Source organism: Scyliorhinus canicula, chromosome 4 (genome assembly GCF_902713615.1).
Source record: "Scyliorhinus canicula chromosome 4, sScyCan1.1, whole genome shotgun sequence".
In the NCBI taxonomy this organism is placed as follows: Eukaryota; Metazoa; Chordata; class Chondrichthyes; order Carcharhiniformes; family Scyliorhinidae; genus Scyliorhinus; species Scyliorhinus canicula.
Genome location: NC_052149.1, coordinates 47,735,607 through 47,757,106, shown reverse-complemented (window position 1 = coordinate 47,757,106; position 21,500 = coordinate 47,735,607). Strand labels below are relative to the sequence as shown.

Here is a 21,500-nt window from a genome sequence, read left to right as displayed (position 1 = left end):
GGAACACGAGTCACCGTTCACCGTCCAAAGGCAAACTGTCATTAAATGCACTCGCTATTTATTGCTGGTACAACAAACCAATATTAGGTCACTCCATTACTGGACGGTCAGCGGTGAAGGTGGAGGTGGACACTGGTCAGCCTTTCCGCTGGTGACAAGAGACTATTTATCAAAAGCTCCGAAATATTGTTCTGCAACCATTCAAAGATAATGTTGAAAACCTACACTGAGGAGACTTATTGATGTAATAGTGCAATTAAATGGACAGGCGGCATATTTGTCCTTGCGCACAGACAAGGGACATTAACCGCCGCTACTGGGAACAACTTGGCTGAAAGAAATCAGATTAAATTGGGTAGAGGTAAACCTCATGACAGATTCCAAATCAGTTCTACTAAAAATATTGAAGAAACATGCTATTGTCTTCAACAGTGAGCGGGGAAGCACGAAGGATATCTCAGTAAAGCAAAGAACAGGCTCCTAGCAACAAGTAGGATTTGGGATTATAAATTTAAGAAGGAAAATAATATGGATAGGTGGGCTAGATGGATTGAAGGTTGTTTCCTTCCTGAAACTGTGACTGTTTTGCAATCCCTATTTTGACTTATTACACTTTCTCCTAGATTAAGTAAAAATAATACTCCAGATGGGGCAGAACTAAGAATTTGTGCAAGTGAAGCTTTACTTCTTGCTTTTGTATTCCAATTCCCGTGAGAGAAAAGGCAACACCCTTCAACTTTCTGATTACATTTTTTGCAGTACTATTCTGTGATTTCTGCACTTGGATACTCAAATTCCTTTGGCTAAATGGCCTTCTCCTGCTCCTATTCTCTATGTTTATGTTTTTTCCTCCAGATCTCCTAGTTTGTCTTCATAAAGAAAATATTCTAATTTGTCTTTCTTGAGTCAATAAGATAATAAGCTGATCTGCCTTTCTGAGAAATCCTGTTGATCCTTAAGTAAAAATCATCGCTGTGTCTCCTGACTTCTGTTCAAAAATGTTCTTGTAAATGCTGTTGCAATCTCAACAGAGACTAGTAACTTTGAAAATGAAAGTTCCATTCCCAGTTATTAACTGAAGTAATTAAACCACAAGATTTTGTTTTTTAAAGAAAAACAGGGAGGTTGTGTTGGAGCTGCTGCTGTTGAGCTGGTACATAATACCCGAACAGTTATTGTATTTTATTTTATGTTTGTTCTTTTTGTGGTATGGTTGTGCGTGCTCTTCTCTTCTATATCTTATTTTGTGTACATAACAGTAAATATACCTTGTTCAAAAACCCAATATAAAACATTTATAAATGATGGAGCTGTAAAAACACAGATTAGGCCACAGCTGGAATACTGTGTGCAATTCTGGTCGCCACATTATAGCAAGGATGTGATTGCATTGGAGAGGATGCAGAAGAGATTCACCAAGATGTTGCCTGCACTGGAGAGTTTCAGCTATCAAGAGAGACTGGATAGGCTGGTGTTGTTTCACTTGGAATGGGGGGGACCTGATTGAGGTGCATAAAATTATGAGGGGCATAGATAGAGTGGATGGGAAGGATATTTTCCCCTTAGCAGAGGAGTCAAAATCTAGGGGGCATAGATTTAAGATAATGGGCAGGAAGTTTAGCAGAGATGTGAGGAAAAACCTTTTCACCCAGAGGTTGGTGGGAATCTGGAACTTACTGCCTGAAAGGGGATAGAAGCAGCAAACCTCACAACGTTTAAGAAATATTTAGGTAAGCACTTGAAATGCCATCACAAACAAGGCCACGGGCCAATTGTTGGAAAATGGGATGAGAGCCATTAGGTGCTTGATAGCCGGCGTGGACATGATGGGCCAAAGGACCTCTTTCCATGATGTAAAAGCTCTACGATTCTCTCGGACTCTAACAAGGAAGAAAGTCAGGCGAACTGCTTAAAGGTTATGTCAGTGCTGTACGCAATCAGATTAAAGGTAGAGGCAGAATTAGAATGGCTGGTCAGAACGGGAGTCCCTGAACCCATTAAAAGAGTGATTGGGCTGGGCTGATAGTATTCGCGATGAAAAAAGATGGATCTGTATGCAATTGTGGCGATTTTAATGGCATTATTAATCCTGTAGTGTGTGGAACATGACCCTCTATACCTAATTGGTGACTTATTCGTTGAGTTGGCTGGAGGCCAACACTTCAGTAGAATCGATCTCAGTCAAGCATATCTTCAAATGAATGTGGATCAGGATTCACAACAGTTCTTGATGATTATGACACACAAAGGGTTATTTTGATACAAAATGTCGCCATCTGGTATCATTTCAGCACCAGTGTTGCTCCAACAAGCTATGGACCAAATCATAAGCGGATAAGACAGAGTCCAATGTTACTTGGATGACATCTTGGTTACTGGGAAGAATGAGGAAGAACATCTCTGTAACCGAGATGCCACACTCCAGAGATAAGAAGATTTTCGATTAAGAGTCTGGTAAGGCAAATGTGAATTTTTCCAACCTTCAATTGAATATTGGGGTCATGTCATCAATGCTAAGGCACCTGTACCTCAAAATGTCAACCAACTTCAATTTTTCTTAGGTTTACTAAATTACTACACAAGGTTTGTCCCATATCTGATGACTATTCCAAAATCCTTGCACAATCTACTGCGTCAAAATAAAAAATTGAAATGGGAGGAACCAATGTGAGAGCGCATTAGTGCAAGCCAAAGAGGTGCTACTCAAGTCAGAAGCTCTGACACATTTTGATCCAAATTTACACCTGCAACTGACATGTGATGCCATCACCTTATAGGCTTGGAGTGATGGTTTCCCACATAATGCCCATACGTGCCCTTCACATTGAGGACCTTAAATAAACCCAAAAGCAATTACACACAGATAGAGAAAGAAGCCCTAGGAATCATTTTTAAAACAGTTCTACCAATTCCTAGGAGGAAATTCAATTTATTGATGGACCATCGTCCAATAACAACGATTTTTGAACCTCATATCAGGATTCCATCACCGGCAGCGAGCAAAATGCAGAGGTGGGCATTGCTCTCGTCAGCACATACATACACAATCAAGTCTAGCCATTCAAACCTTCATGGGTATGCAGATAGACTCGCCCAACTATCCTTACCAAATAGTTCGATAAGCAGTTCGTGCAAAAATATTTTCCACTTCAAGCAAGTAGCCACAGGACAGGTGAAGAAACACATCAGAAATGATCCAGTACTGCCAAAGGTTATGGACATGGTGCTTTGAGACATGTATTCAGGAGCAAACCTTTGAGTTAAAGTGATGTTCCACCTAAAAACTCGAGATATCGGTATAGGCAGGTTGTCTCCTCTGGGGAATGAGTCATCATTCCACCATTATTAAGAAAAGTGCATTAAACCAATTACATAAAGGCCACTGTGGTATTGTAAGGATGGAGGAGATAGCCAGAAGTTATTCTTGGTGGCTGGGGCTCGAGGCCAAAATCGAGAAGAAGGCAGGAATGTGTTTGTCTTGTGCAAAAGATCTGAGATCACCATTGCAGACGTCAGAGCAGCCTTCTCAAAGGTCAACCCTCGGAAAGCCACTGGCCCGGATGGGGTACCCAGACACTCATGTCTTGCGCGGATCTGCTGGCGGGGGTATTCGCAGACATCTTCAACCTCTGTTTACAACAATTTGAGGTCCCTATCTGCTTCAAGAAGACGACCATCATCCCTGTACCAAAAAAAACCAAGCTGCGTGCCTTAATGACTATTGTCCAGTGGCTCTGACATCCATCATCATGAAATGCTTCAAAAGGTTAGTCATGGCACGAATCAATCCAGCCTCCCGGATTGCCTTGATCCACTACAGTTCGCCTACCGCTGCAACAGGTCCACAGCAGACACCATCTCCATGGCCCTGCACTCTACCCTGGAACACCTAGATAACAAAGACACCTATTTCAGCCTCCTATTTATCGACTACAGCTCAGACTTCAACACCATCATTCCTATGAAACCCATCTCCAAACTCCGTGGCCTTGGCCTCACTCCTCCCTCTGCGACTGGATCCTGAACTTTCTAACCCACAGGCCACAATCAGTAAGGATAGGCAACAACACCTCCTCCGCAATCATCCTCAACACCGGTGCCCCACAAGGCTGTGTCTTCAGCCCCCTACTATACTCCTGTACACCTATGGCTATGTGGCCAAACTCCCTCCAACTCGATTTTCAAATTTGCTGATGACACCACAGTAGGGGTCGGATTTCAAACAATGATGAGACAGAGTGCGGGAATTAGATAGAGAATCTGGTGAACTGATGCGAACAGCTGAACAAGGGCACTTAAAGAGAAAGATTGCATCATGTCATCGGAGATGGCATCATCAGCCATTTGCACAGGCAAACGGACAGTCTATCACAGCCTGCAGTGTTAACATCTTCTAAATAAAGCTCTCCATTTTGGTTGACTCTTCAAAGCCTGCATACTTGATCTTGAATCCACCACACCCATGATGATTTATTTTGTACGCAAGAAAAAGTAATTTAAAAACCTGACCAATGATATAATAAGACATCTATGCTTAATAGTTGCTTCATCAGATTTCAAAAAAGCTACATTGCAAATGCATCATTACTTATGAAAGCTTAGGTTTCAAATGCAGCTCCCAGAGTCAATAAACTGTCTACAACGTTTCACTCAGGGAAACCAGCCCTTACCCGAAGGAATCATAAGGGACAAGGCAGTTGCAGAAGCTGATTTGATCACTTTATTGACCGGCCTGGAGGTGCGCTTCTCTGTTGATTCCCCAGACATTAGCCTGTGTCGAGCTCTGCGAACTGCGAGGTCACTGATTGCTTTTGGAGTTGAGGAGTCTGATCCTTCAGTGCTGTTGCTGCGGGATCTCTGATCAGATAGGTCAGCAGAGCTGCCTGTTGGAATACAAGTTAAAACGGGTTAATAATGGCCTGTATTTTGTGGTCAGCAATGAACAGATGGAGTCAGCCATTCATTATACTTGCATTGGCCACAAACTTTCCATGGGATTTTGCACTGGAACCTGTAGTAATCAGAAAGCCATTTTGATGCAGCACCTTCTACAGGTGGTCTGCGGCCTGTGTAGTTGGTGAGGCATCAATGTAACTCCTTAATGAATCAGATTTGCCAGGGGGCAATGCCCACACTCCCCACTCTTTCTAAAATATTGAATGTATACATATTTATACATATCAAAAGCATTCCAATCCCAACCTCACTGATGTACTGGTTCTCATCTGGGCTGCGGGAATGAACATTTCAAGGTGGTGGAACAACCATGAATAGACACAGCTACATCTAAGTACCAGCAAGTCACAACCTTCTTAGTTTAACAAGACAGAACGATGATAGAAGAACAAGACTTTACATCCTCCATTATCTCTACAATAGCCAGCTGGTCTTCCTACAGAAAATTGATAGAGATGATTGCAAACTAGAAATTCCTCATTTGGATTATCTCTTTAATATGGGAAAGACTTATATTTATAACATGTGTTATTGCCCTTTAATAAAACTAGGCAGTGGGGTTTAAAAATTCAGAGTGTGATTGAACGACCTCATCGCACCCAACTTGGTGATGCGACGAGGCCGTTAAAATCTCACGAGAGGCCGCCTCGCAAGATCTAACATCGCGATCTGGATCTCGGCCTCACCGGGCATGATCCAGATTTACATATTTAAGTGGGCTGTTAGGCTTAGTTAAATATGTCAGTGCCGGATTCTCCTAAGGTCCAGGAATGAACTCACGTACTTGGGAGACCTTGCCATGCCACCGTTTAGCACTGATCCACACAACCGTGGACCACTGGCAGGAGCACATCCAGGGTGTCAGTCCGGCAGTGCCGAGGTGCCCAGGTGCCTGTGCAAGGGATCGGGTCCGGGGGTGCCCTGCCTTTATGTGGCGAGCGGGGGGGGTGATTGAGAACCTTTTTAACAGATACGTTGGGGCATTAGGGGTTGGAAGCCACGGTAGGGGTCGAGAAATCAGGGCGACATTTAACAATGGAATCCTGATCTCTTCCTGCACTGATGAGCTGGCTCGTCAGCACAAGAAGTGAGGTAAGTACGGCCTCGGCGGGGCGTTCCTCCCCGAGGCCAAAAAAAGGAGTCCCATTTGATACCTGGGTCGCTCTCGGCACTACAGGCACCGAGAAAAACCCCATTAAACGTGCCCAAAACGGAATTCTGTTTTTTCCCTGTTAAATCGCGTCCTCAGTCATTGGAGGTGGGCATTGCTGGTGAAGTCAACATCTATTGTCCATCCCCAATTGCCCTCGAGTTGGTGGTGACCCACGTTATTGAACATAGCTCAGTGGTTTGCTAGGCCGTTTCAGAGAACAATTTAGTGTCAACCACATTGCTGTGGAACTAGTGTCGCATATAGGCCAGACTGGCTCCTAAAGTACATGAGGAAACTAGAATGGATTTTATGCCAACTGGTAGTTTCACCATTACTGATACTGGCTTTTTATTACAAACTTTTATTTAATTGAATTGAAATTCCCCATCAGCTGTACTGGGATTTGAACTTGTGTCTCCAAATCATTAGGTCAGGCCTCTTGAGTCACTAGTCCAGTAACATAACCACTATGATACCATATATTATATACTGATATATTTCATGGGATATATACATTCCTTGTGATCAACTTTTAAACAGAGATAGGTGGTAATTATGTGATACTTCAGTCAGGATTAAGCTTTTCACTGTTATTTATGGATCAAAGGCTGCATTAGATTTATTCAGAATTTATTTACTGACTTTACATTCCATGTTCAAACCTGGCCATGAATCAAATCCCACTGTGACAATTTGTGAAATTGAATTCAGTGAATCTGGTAATCTATCAATTATCACCAATATAACAAGCATGAAAATTTCTGGATGGTCATAAAAATGTAAATGATTTACTAGTGTCCTTCATGGAAGAAAGGTTATCACCCCTTACTTAGTCTGGCCCACATGCTACCCCAGTATCACAATAAGTAGTTATTAAAAATTTATTTCATGGGATGTGGGTGCTGTTGGCTTGGCCAGCATTTATTGCTCATGCCTAATTGCCCTTGAGAGAAGGTGATGGTGAGCTGCCTTCTTGAACTGCTACGGTCCATGTACTGCAGGTGCATCCACAGTGCTGTGAGGAAGGAGGTTCCAGAATTTTGAGTCAGCAACATTGAAGGAACGGCAATATCGTTCCAAGTTGGGATGGTGTGTGGCTTTAAGGGAACGTGACTCAGGATACCCTCATGGCAACTACTGAAGGGCATCAAATGCTATCTACCCATAGCTCAGGAAAAAAAAAAATCATAAATCAAGTTATTTGCTTATCTGCGGTTCTTTGTAACCTTTTTTTGTCAGGACTATATTACCAGTTAAAGTTGAGCTGCTGATGTTACTGATTGTCGAAGCAGGTGTGGCTGGACTGCCATCCACCTCTATTGTGAGGTCTCTCTCTGCAGGCTGTTCTGGAATAGTTAAAGACACATCTTCCCACGTCCTAGTTGCTTGCTGCTTCTTCCCCTCATCTTCTCCAGAGATAGCAAAGCGTGGCATCTCCATAAGTGTCGAGCAACGGCGCCTGACTGTTAGTGGAGGGCTGGAGTCACTTTCCGTGTGGGATGATTCTGACAATGACATACGCTTTCGGATACTGAAGAAAGGGGGAAAAAAAGCTATAAATAAGTTTAAAAAGTACACATATAGTGATGTTGCTTATGCATCATTGAATAAGACTGTCACGGTCATTTGGGCTGGCCAAGTAACAGAACATCAGTCGTGGTTACTGGAAAAAGCTGCTGTTTTACAGGATAAATGCTTGCACTTGTCTTCTGCTCCTTCAAATATATGGCAATTTACACAGGAAAGTTTAGACTTCTACATCTTAGTAACATTCAAAGATTGTACAAACACTGGTCTCTCCGCAGTTGTCTTAAAGACATAGAACATACAGTGCAGGAGGCTATTCGGCCCATCGAGTCTGCACCGACCCACTTAAGCCCCCTCTTCCACCCTATCCCCGTAACCCCTCCTAACCTATTTTTGGTCACTAAAGGCAATTTAGCATGGCCAATCCACCTAATCTGCACGTCTTTGGACTGTGGGAGGAAACCGGAGCACCCGGAGGAAACCCACGCAGACACGGGGAGAACGTGCAAACTCTGCACAGACAGCGACCCAGCAGGGAATCGAACCTGGGACCTTGGCGCTGTGAAGCCACAGTGCTATCCACTTGTGCTATCGTGTTGCCCGACACGTACCCATATGAGAGTTATAAAGAGAATAGCACCAATATTTATTTATCATGTCAGAAAAAGAAAATACAGATGTAAAATGACCACGTTTTCTGATACCACATCTATGTTTTGTATTTTGTAAACTTATTTGAAATCAATTTTTCCACATGATGGAAAAAATTAGCCAAAGGAGAAGCTGAGTTCTTCATTACTCATCAAAAGTCATATTTGGCCAACACAAAAATACATTTAACAGCTTTGAGGTGTGTCAGACTGTACAATAAAATAATGCAATGACACCTCTTAAATGAGCATATATCCTCATTGTATTACCAAAATGAAAACGCAAAACAAAAATCTTATAAACTGTCTTTGATTTAGGGCAAAATGGAATAATGACAGAGTGACCTGTCCTGAATTCTGCCTGATAACAAGTCCGGGTTCCTTGGTTGTTAAAGGTTAGATGAGGGCCGAGGTCATCTACCTGGGACGAAGGTTCAAGATATTTACACCGGTGAACAACGACCAGGGAGCTCTGCTAACAATGGATCGACTGTTAGTTTCCAAGTCTCACAGGGAGGTGTTACAAATGTTAGGTTTTGTAATTGGTTGTACTGTACTTTTAACTGTCTATTTAATTCCAATAAATAATGGAGTTGACGGTCCAGTTTCTACCTGCATTCATGGCTCATGTAATTCATGTTGCCAGAGAGATGGACTTGGAAAGGGGAAGAGTCTATAGAATGTCACTGTAGCATTGGCTTACGTGGTTTTCTTGAGATACCTCATAACCTCATAGACAAGTCAGTTTGCAAGAATCTGAAAGAGCAGAGATAGAGGCAACCAAGCTCTATTGTTCACCATGTAGAATGCGGATGGGAACACATACTCAGATTGAAGAAATCACGTTTGTGAGGATCTAAGTGAGGCTGGAAGGCTTGCCAAGTATTGGCGAGGGGGAGGAATCTTGAGGTAACCCTCACTGTGAAAGTCAGTTCAGGAAAACAAGCTATCTGGCCGGAAAGGGAAAAGACAACAGGAGCTGGGACTAGCTTTGGGACAGATTCCTGGAGAATTAAGTGCTACTTAAGAAACAGAGTAAAGTATAACCACGGTGGAGGATTCTTGGTTGTTTTAAAATGTTAGTTGGGACAGACATTTCTGTAGGGTAAAGTTTAAATTGCCTCCAAAAATTATGTTCAGTCAATCTTCTTTTGTGTTTGTTTGTTACACTAGAAGTCTTCATACTTGAAATCTTGACCTATGATCCTTCCAGCCAGTTACTGGAAACTCAATATTCTTTAAAACGTCATAAGCCTTTCCAGGGATCTCATAATAGATACCGGCACTGCCACCAACTGATGATGATGCGGAGTGTTTAGTTCAGTCCCCAATGTGTGATGGAAAACAATGGTGTTTAGTTAACATCACTGTTAACCTCCTGTTTGGATACACACACATAAAAACAGGTTTGGGCATTGAAATTTCTTCTAGAATCACAGAATCAACAGTGAAGAAGGAGGCCATTCGGCCCATTGAGTCTGCACTAGCCCCTGGAAAGAGCACCCTACCCAAGCCTACACCTCCAAACTATCCCCGTAACCCACCCAATCTTTTTAGACACCAAGGGCAATTTAGCACGGCCAATCCACCTAACCTGTACATCTTTGGACTGTGGGAGGAAACCGGAGCACCCAGTGGAAACCCACGCAGACACGGGAAGCGTGTGCAGACTCCGCACAGACAGTGACCCAAGCTGGGAATCGAAGCTGGGACCCGAGAGCTGTGAAGCAACTGTGCTAACCACTGTGCTACCGTGCTGCCCAATATTCTCAGTTCATTGTCAAAATGCAGCAGGCTTCAGGTACATGCTGTCAGAGGAGGTTAGTAAAACCCAGTGAATTTGAACATCTATTGTTGAAAGACACTGGAAGAAACCTGATGGAGGTTACCACACATCCACTCTATCAACACAGCAACAGTGATTGGCACAAGGAAATATAACGGTAGGGGAAGGAAAACAAGCAAGAGGAAATCAATTAAACAACCTAGCTGTAATCTACTCCGAAGTCTAAATTCCAATTATCTGGCTAAGTGTGGACAGGAATAACATACAGGGACCGATAGAAAAGATTTTGCACCAGAACATCATAAAGGTCTTCAGAATAGGTCATGGTGAACAGCCAATCTAATTATTAAAATCCCTCTCATAAGTATTCTGATTTGTTTTCTAATAATCTAAATATGAATAATGCTTTAATAAATGAAATCCCCAAATGTTTTAAATTGAAATGCTAGTGTCAGTTTGAATGTTTGGTTTATTTAACATAAATGCAAGATTGAAAACCAAATTGCACCTGAAACGATAAATTAAAATGTGGTTTCTTACATCATAATTTTAGCCCATAGGGAACAACACATTCATTCTTAATGTTTACAGTTATACCCCTTTCCAAATTTTCAGGGACATTTCAATAAAAGGATTTTGTTTTGCTTCTAGTAACTAGCAAGTAAAATTGTCCAGAAGAATGTGGATTGACTGGGGAGGTCCCTGGATAGTTGGCGTACTTTTGCAGTTTGCAGAGATAATGTGTTTTTTCCAGTTTGGGGAGATGAGACCATTGCTGGGTGGAAGGCAGAGAGGCAGTGTGTTTGGTGAAGCTTTGAGAGAGAGAGAGGAGCTGAGTTCTGATCTGCCTGACTGTGAGTCATACGGAATCAGAGGTGAGGTGGTAAGATGGATACAGAACTGGCTCGGTCACAGAAGGCAAAGGGTAGCATGAGAGGGGTGTTTTTCTGAATTATAAGGGGCATGGATAGAATGGATGGGCAGGCACTCTTTCCCAGGGTGGAGGGGTCAGTCACCAGGGGATATTGGTTTAAGATCCGTGGGGCAAAGTTTAGAGGAGATGTACGAGGCAGGTTTTTTATGCAGAAGGTGGTGAGTGCCTGGAATATATTGCCAGGGGAGGTTGTGGAAGCAGATACATCAACGGCATTCAAAAGGCATCTTGACAAACACATCGATAAGGTGGGAATAGAGGGATACGGCACAAGGAAGTACCGAGGGTTTTGGCAAAGGTTGGTATCATTCTTTAAAAAAAAAAAATTTAGAATACCCCATTAATTTTTCCCAATTAAGGGGCAATTTAGCGATTTCAATCCACCTACCTTGCACATATTTGTGTTGTGGGGGTGAAACCCACGCAAATATGGGGAGAATTTGCAAACTCTACACGGACAGTGACCCACAGCCGGGATTGAACCTGGGACCTAGGCACCGTGAGACTGCAGTGTTAATCAATGCGCCACCTTACTGCCCTAAAGGTTGGTACCATGACCGGTACAGGCTTGGAGGGCCAAAGTGCCTGTTCCTGTTCTTTTGAGTCCACAATTCTTTCCATGTCGGATAATTAAATGAAAAGAGTAATAATATTTTAAAGCAGAGCAGTCTTGTCTAAAGACAAGGAACAGGCTGAAACAACCTACTTGTAGCAGCTATTTGAATATATGCAGCCAAAGTCTGATGCTGTTCCAACTAGAGCTACATCTGTTTTATAAAGCAAGTATTACTCTAATTTTAAAATGGATTAAGAACTGCATGTTTCTTTTCTTGTTGTTTAATGAGAAATTGTACAGTTGTATTAAGGGGTAATTATAAGCTTTTTGGGTGTGAAATTAGAAACATTTTATACTGTATTCATAATAAAGTTTTGTTTTAGTAATACCAAAGGGAGACTGAAGCAAAACTTTTGAGCCTGGTGGAGAAGCCGCTGTTAACCTCATCAAAAGGTGCGAGGAGGGTGGAGATGGTACAAGCCATAGCACAATATTTAGATTTACCAGAGAAATGGCCTGAATTATTAGAATTAGCTAGAATTCAATTACAAATGAAACAATTAGAAATGCAGGAAAAAGCTAAACAGAAAGAAATAGAGCTAAAGAAATTAAAACTGCCAGACAGTCCTTATTTTGGAGGACTTTAAAGATTCACTTCCCACAGTAATGAGAACGCATGTGGAAGAGCAAAGTATTAAAACTGCGAGACAGGTCGCAGAAATGGCCGATAATTTTGAATTAGTTCATAAAGCAAAGGGATGGGCAGTAATTGGTAAGGGAGGTCCTAATTTGTTTGGTCACCTGGAATGTCAGGGTTTTGAATGACCCAGTGAATAGCTCAATGGTATTTGCACACCATAAAAGTTTGAATGCTGATGTGGTCTTTCTGTTGGATACTTATTTGCGGGTCAGAGACCAGACAAGGTTGCGGAAGAGGTGGGTGGGACAGGTTTTCCATTCGGTCTTTGATGGTAGGGCAGTGCGTGGCAATTCTAATCAAAAAAAAAAGTTAAATTTTCTGCCGCTAACATTTTGGTGGACACCAATGGTAGGCATGTTATTGTTTGTGGGTCTTTGGCAGGCACCTCAGTGATCCAGGTTAATGTCTAGGCACCAAACTGGGAAAATACAGGTTTTAATAATAAGCTGCTAGTCTCCATCCCTGATTTGGATTTGCATCAGCTAATTTTGGGTGTAACTTCAACTATAAGGGCAGCACGGTAGCATGGTGGTTAGCATCAATGCTTCACAGCTCCAGGGTCCCAGGTTCGATTCCCGGCTGGGTCACTGTCTGTGCGGAGTCTGCACGTCCTCCCCGTGTGTGCGTGGGTTTCCTCCGGGTGCTCCGGTTTCCTCCCACAGTCCAAAGATGTGCGGGTTAGGTGGATTGGCCATGCTAAATTGCCCGTAGTGTCCTAAAAAAAAGTAAGGTTAGGGGGGGGGGGGGGTTGTTGGGTTACGGGTATAGGGTGGATAGGGTTTGAGTAGGGTGATCAATGCTCAGCACAACATCGAGGGCCGAAGGGCCTGTTCTGTGCTGTACTGTTCTATGTTCTATGTTTTGGATCCCAGGATAGATCGATCCAAGCCCAAATTTCTGACTGCATCAGGGGTGGCAAAGGAATTGTTGGTTTTCATGGGACAGATGGTGGGGGTGGGAGGAGTTTTTTTGTACCCAGGCGAGAAAGATTTTTCTTTTTTCTCCCATGTCTACCAGATATCGACAAGATAAGTCACGTATTGCCTTTTTTGTGGTCCATCGTTGGAGAGAGCGGGTGACTCAGTGGTTGTGATTCCAGACCATGCCCCACATTTTGTGGATTTGGCACGAGAGTCTGGTGCCTCCCAACATCAGCCATGGACACTGGATACGGCATTATTAGCGGACAAAAGATTTTGCAAACACATATCCATCGTTATTGGGGAATATATTAAATTTGCTAAAAGTGAGTTTATCTCGTCTTCTGTTATGGGAAGCTTAGCAGGGAGATAATATCCAAAGCACACATGGAAAGGACTGCGAGGGTGGAGCGGCAAAGGCTGGTGGACTCCACCCTTGAGGTGGACCATCAATACTCACTTTCCCCAACCCCAGAGTTGCTGGCAAGCAGGAAAAAACAGGAAAGAACTGATCACACTCCAATTCTGAACGGAAAGCACATCACTGGCTAATTTTACTTCCTCTCTTGATTTGACAGAATACAGTTAACTCACATTTCTGGAGATCCAATTATCCAGCTCCTATCTCGGGTCTTCAGGCTACTGAGGCCATCCAATCTGTCAATTCTATCCTCTTTCTCCTCACTAAAGCTGCGTTTGGTTGGCGGTGGTGTTTTCCTTTCTTCGTGTAGTGAAAGCCGTTCCATGCTACTGTAAACCTAAAAGATGGGGATGTTTATTAGTTTTCATGGATTCTGTCCAATAGTAGAAAGTAGTTTTTCATTAAGAATTGCAGAAACTCAAAAAAGATAGAAAAAGAAAATCCTGAATTTGGATTTTTGCAACATTCTTCACTTTTCACTTAGCACAATGGGACATGGGAATGTTTGCTGGACGCCAACCATCGTTATTCCAAGATATCGCTGCAGAGGTTCCTTAGGACAGTGTCCTGTGCCCAGCCACCTTGGCTATTTCATCAATAATCTCCCCAACATCATTAGATCAAATGTGGGGAATATGATTGCACAAATACTGAAGCAATCCATTTCCCCATGCAACAAGACCAGGACAACATTTCGCCTTGGGTTGATAAGCAGGAAGTATCATCTGTGTCACACAAGTGCCAAGAAATGATCATCACCAACAAGAGAGAGTCTAATCATCTGATGACATTCAATAGGATTAGCATTTCAGAATCCCCTAACATCAACATCCTGTGGATCTCACCTCCTGACTTTGCAAAGTCTTTCCATCAGCTACAGGCACAAGTCAGGCACGTGATGGAATACTCTCCACCAGTCTGGATGAGTGCAATACCAACAGCACCATCCAGGACAAAGTACCCCATCCACCATTTTAAACATTTACACACTCCACCACTGGCGTATCTTGGCTGTAGTCTGCACCATTTATGAGATGCAAGACAGCAACTCGCGAAGGCTTTTTCAACAGAACCTTCCAAATCCACAACCACTATCACCTAAAGAAACAAGGGCAGTGGCTGCATGGGAATTCCACCAAGTGCAATATTCACCACCCCCTCCCAAGTAATTCGCCATCCTGACTTGGAAATGTATCATCAATCTGTTTTCACCTGTCCCTAACAGCACTGCGGATGCAGTTATACCATATATACTGCAATGGTTCAAGAAGGTTTCTCACCCTTTTATCATGGGCAATTAAGGATAGGTAATAAATTCTGGCATTATCAGCAATCCATAAATAAATTTACAAGTTAATTATGTGCCTTTTCTCAAACATTGAGATAGGGAGCATGGTCTTCCCAAAAGGGAACAAAGACCCCGAGCGAGCGTGTTTAGCTGCGTTTTTCCCAGCACATAGCTCTGTTTGTTACAATAGGGAGCTCCACTCGCTGGAGCCCCCTACTGTAGCGAGAGATTGGGACACCATTTTCAAAAGTGTGGCCGGAGGATTTAGGATCTTTCCGCAGTGGATTAGATTATGTGCTGATGCCTTGAAACAGGAATTGAATTTAATTGAAATTTTAGGAACAGGGTAAAGACTAGTTAAGTGTTTCTTTCTTTCTGAATGATACTTGTTTCACCCATCAGGTTCAGACCAAAACCATTAATTTCTCTCTTTGAAAACATATTTGGTTACCACGTGGATTAGTTATGGTGCTTCAAATGAACTTCTTGAATTTTATGACTGCAAATGCTGAAAAGGGACTCAATAGTATCTCTAATGTTCAACGATCTAAACATCGTACTTACCTTGCTGAATCTCGGTGAACATGATGAAAACTGTTTAATTTCTACACGGTCATCCTCATTAGTGTCATCTTCCTCATCAGAATCAAGATGGTGGTACCTGTCAGATCGAGCTAGGACAACAAAGATATCAGTGTTAAAAATTAGTATGAATTCAGCAATTTAATATTGCGACATTTGTATAATTTTAAACAGAAAGGGGCTGGTTAAGCATGGGGCTAAATCACTGGCTTTGAAAGCAGACCAAGGGAGGCCAGCAGCACGATTCAATTCCCGTACCAGCCTCCCCGAACAGGCGCTGGAATGTGGCAACTAGGGGCTTTTCACAGTAACTTCATTTGAAGCCTTCTTGTGAAAATAAGCGATTATCATTTTCATTTCATTTTAGAAAGGATTTGCATCATTATACTTTATTAAAAATTAAATCTCAATAGATTGTAGTGCACTGAGATAGAACAAAACTGTTCAACCCAAGGCCCTGGGCCCACATATAGACAGGTTTATGGCAAACTGGCTTTGAACACAGGGTAACAACAACAACTTGCACATATACTGATCATTTAACCTCAAGCAGTTCCCAAGAAAAATCACATAGGACTTGGGACTTGGAAGCGTGGCCGGGATTTTCTGGTTCTGCCCATTGTGGGAATTGTCGGAAGCCAGGCGGAAAATTTGAGGGACGAGCAAATTACCTGTTGATTTCTTGCGGGCGGGGGCGGGGGGGGGGGGGGGAATTTCCCGTCCCGTGGCAGAAATTAACTTGGTTTCACCCTCCACAGATGCTGCCAAACCAGCTGAATTTTTTTCCAGCACATCCTGTTTTAATTTTTAACCTCAACCTACCGGTTTCAAAACTCTACTTACTGTCAAAGTAACTGGTGTCATCTTCTGATTCAAGTTGTGGAATGAATTCAGCCTTCTGACGAAGCAGACTGTTCCAGTCGAGATCAGTGAAAAACCGATGTTGCTTAACTTCATAGACACTGCCTATGGAGAATAAAGCATAGTTCTGTGTTGATTCAAGCCCACTACTTTTGATCTTGCATAAAAGGGCAAAGCTAGGCAATTTCATCACCCTACAATCCTCACTCACAAACCACAAGCAAAAGCTTTACTGGGGAAAATAGTTGATTTATTAATCTCATTCCTGTTCTGAAAAATGCAATAAGCTAGAAAGAGTTAAATTGTTCTCAGTGTTCAAAAAATAAGATCACTGTACACTGCAGAACTGCCTCATAGCTAGTCAATTGTTTTGCAGGTAAAAGTGTGATATTGAGATTTCAAAACAAGCTTGTAAAGTATATTAGAAATTGGGATGAAGGGTGAAGAGGAAAGAAAGGTGGAGAGAAAGTAGCAATTAAAATGCACACACAGGAGATTTTAATGATAGCAACTTTTACCCATGACTATAATACATGGTTAAGGGCAGCATGGTAGCACAGTGGTTAGCACAGTTGCTTCACCGCTCCAGGGTCCGAGATTTAATTCCCAGCTTGGGTCACTCTCTGTGCAGAGTCTGCACATTCTCCCCGTATCTGCATGGGCTTCCTCCGGGTGCTCAGGATTCCTCCTACAGTCCAAAGATGTGCAGGTTAGGTGGATTGGCCACGCTGAATTGCCCTTGGTGTCCAAAAATGTTAGGTGGGGTTACTGGGATAGGATGGAGGTATGGGGTGCTCTTTCCAAGTGTCAGTGCAGACTCGAAGGGCCTATTGGCCTCCTTCTGCACTGTAAATTCTATGTCTTTGTAAGTTCCAAAAATTTTGAGGTTTCAATTCAGTAACTTCCCTAAGTATGTCTAGCATTGATCATACCTGCGCCTAATCGTTCCAATGGATTTTGCCTAAGAAGCTTTGAGATTAGGTCCTCTGCATCAGGTGGTAATGCATCATCTCCATCCGGCCAAGCTATCTCATCTGAGGAACAAAACAAAAAAATTCCAATGAAGATTTTATATGTATCTAAGAAATACTTACATATTTGGAAAGCCTAATTTAAACAATTCAAAATTAGTTTTAAAATCAAATATATAATTGTACAGCACAAGTGGTCACATGCCCATCACTCCTGTGCCAATTCTCTGAATTAGTCAACTGATCCCATTAAAATGTTCTTTTCCAATGTATGCTTTAAATTTTTCATCTATTACCCACTTCCCTTTCAAAGGCTATTATTAATTTGCTTCCACCACATTTTTGCTAGAGCATTCTAGGTGCATGCCACTTCTGCGTAAAAATAACCTCTTAACATCACCTTGTGTTCTTCTCATCCAAGTTTAAATTCATGCCCCTCCAGTTGTTGACATATGGCCAGCAGATTGACATGCCCTGTTTACATTATTGAAATCTATCATTTTAAACTGAGCCCAGTTTGTGCAGTAATCACTTTAGGCAGGAAAAAAACTATGGGTTCATCTGGTCCACTCACCCACAGTATTCCCTCAATACTTTGAATTCCAGTTATTGACAGGTGAATTCCAGTTATTGACAGGAATATCTTCAGTTACTTCGTGAAACTTATTTAGGTATATTGTTCCACCAGTCTTACTGGCAACCTGTTCTACAGCCTTTCAGTTAAAAGAAAGTGTTCCTCCCGACTTTCCTGGATCCCTTTGGTGTCCTTAATTTGTAAATGATATCTAGTACATGCACACTGCACATCGCAGAAAAACGGATTGGGATCTTGTGGTGGCGAGGCCCCTTTGATGGGTGATTCTTCGCGGGCCACATAGCCGGACTGGAGCAGTTGGAGCGCGAACACGGGAACCCAGGGCTGGAGGGTGGCAGATGTTAGGAGTGGACTTGTGCGGTTGTGCTATTAAAACTCTTAGTGTATATAGTTCTTCTTCATCAATAAATCCTTCAGTTCATTACTTGCAACATCGAATAGCCTCGAGTTCTTACAGGTCCAATTTGATCCGGCCTTTCAAAACTCTAAATGCTTCAGTCATATCCTCTCTCAGTCTTCTCTTTTCCAGAGACATAAAACCTAATATAATCAATCTTTCGTCATGCATCATTCCTTTAAGCTCTGGCCTTTTTCCACACTGTCTGAAAATAACTGATTCAAATAGGGAGACCAAAACTAGCCACTGAATTTTTCGAACAGCGGTAGAGCAGCTATGCACTTAACTGTCCGCAAAGATCTGGCGATCTCCACAATGTGGATTTTTTCTCCCTCACTGGAGTTTAAATCTGGCACCAAGTCAACAATGCTCACAGCAATAATGTCTGCAAGCAGGGTAAGCAGCCAATCATGCAAAAGAATGATCAGCGACAACACTAATTATCATCATTTTCAATTAAAATTTTCAGATAATTAAATTAATGATTGTGATCGGATTAAGATGCAAGCTAAAATATTAATAAACCTGAAAAACAAGTAAAATTGTTGAATTTTGTTTTTAAATTACAACAGAGAAATTTAGCTTGACACAAAAATAACACTAGCTTTTCAGTACCAGTGAGAGTGTTGAGCAGTAATTATGAATAGTTTAAAAGCTCAGTTAAATCTCATTCAACAAAGTGCCACATTTCAAGGGTTTAACAGCGAGGCTAACAACGTTAAAGGTTCTGATTTCTTAGGGACTGCACCCTGGGAGAACCTGAACAGCACACCCTCACGGACAGCATAGAATTACTGACAGCTACTTCTAGGTTTCTGGGTTATTCTGTACATTTGTGGAATCCCGAAGTTGCTGTCAGTTTTAGTGGAGTAATGATGGTGAATGCGGACAGCTTCAGTGTCATCACCGCAAATGCAGATCAACCTTTGGGACTCAGAACAATACAGCATTAGAAGATTTATTTGCGGCTTCTCTCCAAAGTTTCTCACACATCATAATTGGGGTGAAGGCAAGTGCAAAATTCAAAAACATAACTTACCACTTATCACTTGTCCAAACAGTTCCTCTGGAGTATCTCCGAAAAAAGGAACACATCCAACCAGAAATTCATACAGGATTATACCCATGGCCCACCAATCCACTGGCTTCCCATAACCCTGCCGCAATATTACTTCAGGAGCGATGTATTCTGGAGTTCCACATACCTTTGACAGGAGAAAGAAAGTGGTTTTCACAAAGTTTGCTTTTCTGTATCTTTAAACCCTCATTATAAATCCATGTTTCGACAAAATGCCTTCCAGTTTAGCAAACATCAATGTGGTGAAATTAATGGTATATTCAATCTAACATGGATTTCTATTCCAATATACCCAGAAAATGAAAGCAGCTCAACAAACTGCCTGTTTTTTCTTTAAAAACATTGGACACATCATAAAAAACGAATTCATTGTAAAAGATAAAGGTAATGTTGCCGTAGTTCCCAGAAGACCATCGGCCCCTTTAGCAGGGAGAGCTAACTGGTAATGAGGGGCAAGGTTGAGAAGGCAAGGCCTTCATGAATAATCTCTGCCGGTATGGGAATTGAACCCGGGCTGTTGGCCTCACTCTGCATCACAAACCAGCTGCCCAGCTAACTGAGCTAAACTGGTCCCCATCCATTCGTTGTATGAACTAGTGGTTAATTCTGCAACATTCCATGCGATAATTAATAATTATGCTACAGGGATCTTAATTAAGCAGAGCACTTAACAATAGTCTAGCACTTAATAATCCAGCCCACTGCCCCATGCCCTCCCCACACTACACTATGAATCTCATCCTATTTCCAATTCTCTCCAGCTTTGACAAAGAGTCATCCAGACTTGAAACTCTGTCAGCCCTGTTCTCTCTCTCCACAGATGCTGTCAACCTGTTGAAACTTGCTGTCAACCTGTTGAAACTTTCAAGCATTTTATGCTTTGTTTCAGATTCCAGCATCTGTGGTAATTTGCTTTTCACTTAACAATAGTCACCTGACTAGACAGAATTATGGATGCGTGATAATTTTCCAAGATGACAAGTCCACCTAAAACTTAAAAAGAAATCACCTGAAAACCAATCAACTAAAACATGTCGTAACATCAAAGTTCCAAGCTGAAAGTTTCAAGCAACACGGTACTGCCCACATCAAATTGGGACAATTTCTTGATGTTTGGTCGTGGGCTAGAGGTCTGGGGAGATGGAGAAATATTGAAGATTTGGCATTCAACCTCTGCTAGGTAGAAGTCAGTACGCCAGGCAACAACGGAACCACCCTTGTCAGCAGGTTTGATGACAATATTTGGGGGAGACCTGAGAGAATGGAATGTTGCCAGTTCAGAAGGAGAGGGGCAGCACAGTAGCGAGCACAGTTGCTTCACAGCTCCAGAGTCCCAGGTTCGATTCCCGGCTTGGGTCACTGTCTGTGCAGAGTCTGCATAAAAGAATGCTTAGTGTTCTTATCTATCCAGCTACACAATATAAGAAGCTGAAAAGAGCACTTAATTTCAAGGGCAACGTGTAAAAAAATTGCAAATAACATTCAGGATTGGATTTTCATAAATACCATTTATCACTTAATTACCAACTCCAATGATTTCTTATAGAAATCTCAGGAGAGATAACAAAGTAAGGCAGAATATATTGTGGTTAGTTAGAATCGCAACCAAATGGAGGCCATAACAATAATTCCACAAAGATGTCGGCATTCAAAATGTTCAGTAGAAGATCATTGGGGGTTATCACCTGCTTGTCAAGAAACTCTCTTGCGTCTTTTTCGATGTGTCCTTCATATAGATTAGTAGTAAGGCTCATCAGACCAATCTTCGAAAGTCCAAAATCTGTCAGCTTTATGTGACCCATTGAAGTAATGAGCAAACTGTAAGAGGAAATAACTCAATCAATATTAAAGGTTCTACAATGTATTGCAATATTGCCAATACTATTTCTAATACAATCAGGCCAGAACCTTCTATCAGTTAACAGATTTCTTCAGTTTAAGTAATGATTCCAAATTGTCAAAACTGTCAAATTGTCAATGTGCTAATAGACTTAGAATCATATAAATCAATGAAGCTTCAATGCAAGTAGATTAAAGTAAAGACAGTAATCAAATCTGAATGTTTAGAAAATAGTTAAAATGCTTTGAGGCCAATGATCAAAACATCTGTGAATGTTAAATTAAT

The 21,500-nt window shown here is 42.0% G+C and overlaps 1 protein-coding gene across 8 annotated transcripts in view; it reads right to left on the bottom strand.

Moving 5' to 3' along the window:
- The window catches only part of mast2 (microtubule associated serine/threonine kinase 2), a 524,270-nt gene that overhangs the window by 26,719 nt on the left and 476,051 nt on the right, over positions 1–21,500 (bottom strand). For all 8 annotated transcript variants that reach the window (XM_038794189.1, XM_038794190.1, XM_038794191.1 and 5 more), the window contains 8 exons: positions 21,061–21,193; positions 19,337–19,502; positions 17,267–17,368; positions 16,317–16,439; positions 15,456–15,565; positions 13,777–13,940; positions 7,360–7,640; positions 4,671–4,883 (listed from right to left, as the gene is read on the bottom strand). In XM_038794189.1, coding sequence (XP_038650117.1) covers positions 4,671–4,883; positions 7,360–7,640; positions 13,777–13,940; positions 15,456–15,565; positions 16,317–16,439; positions 17,267–17,368; positions 19,337–19,502; positions 21,061–21,193 — 1,292 coding nt within the window. The remainder of the gene's footprint in view (positions 1–4,670; positions 4,884–7,359; positions 7,641–13,776; positions 13,941–15,455; positions 15,566–16,316; positions 16,440–17,266; positions 17,369–19,336; positions 19,503–21,060; positions 21,194–21,500) is intronic.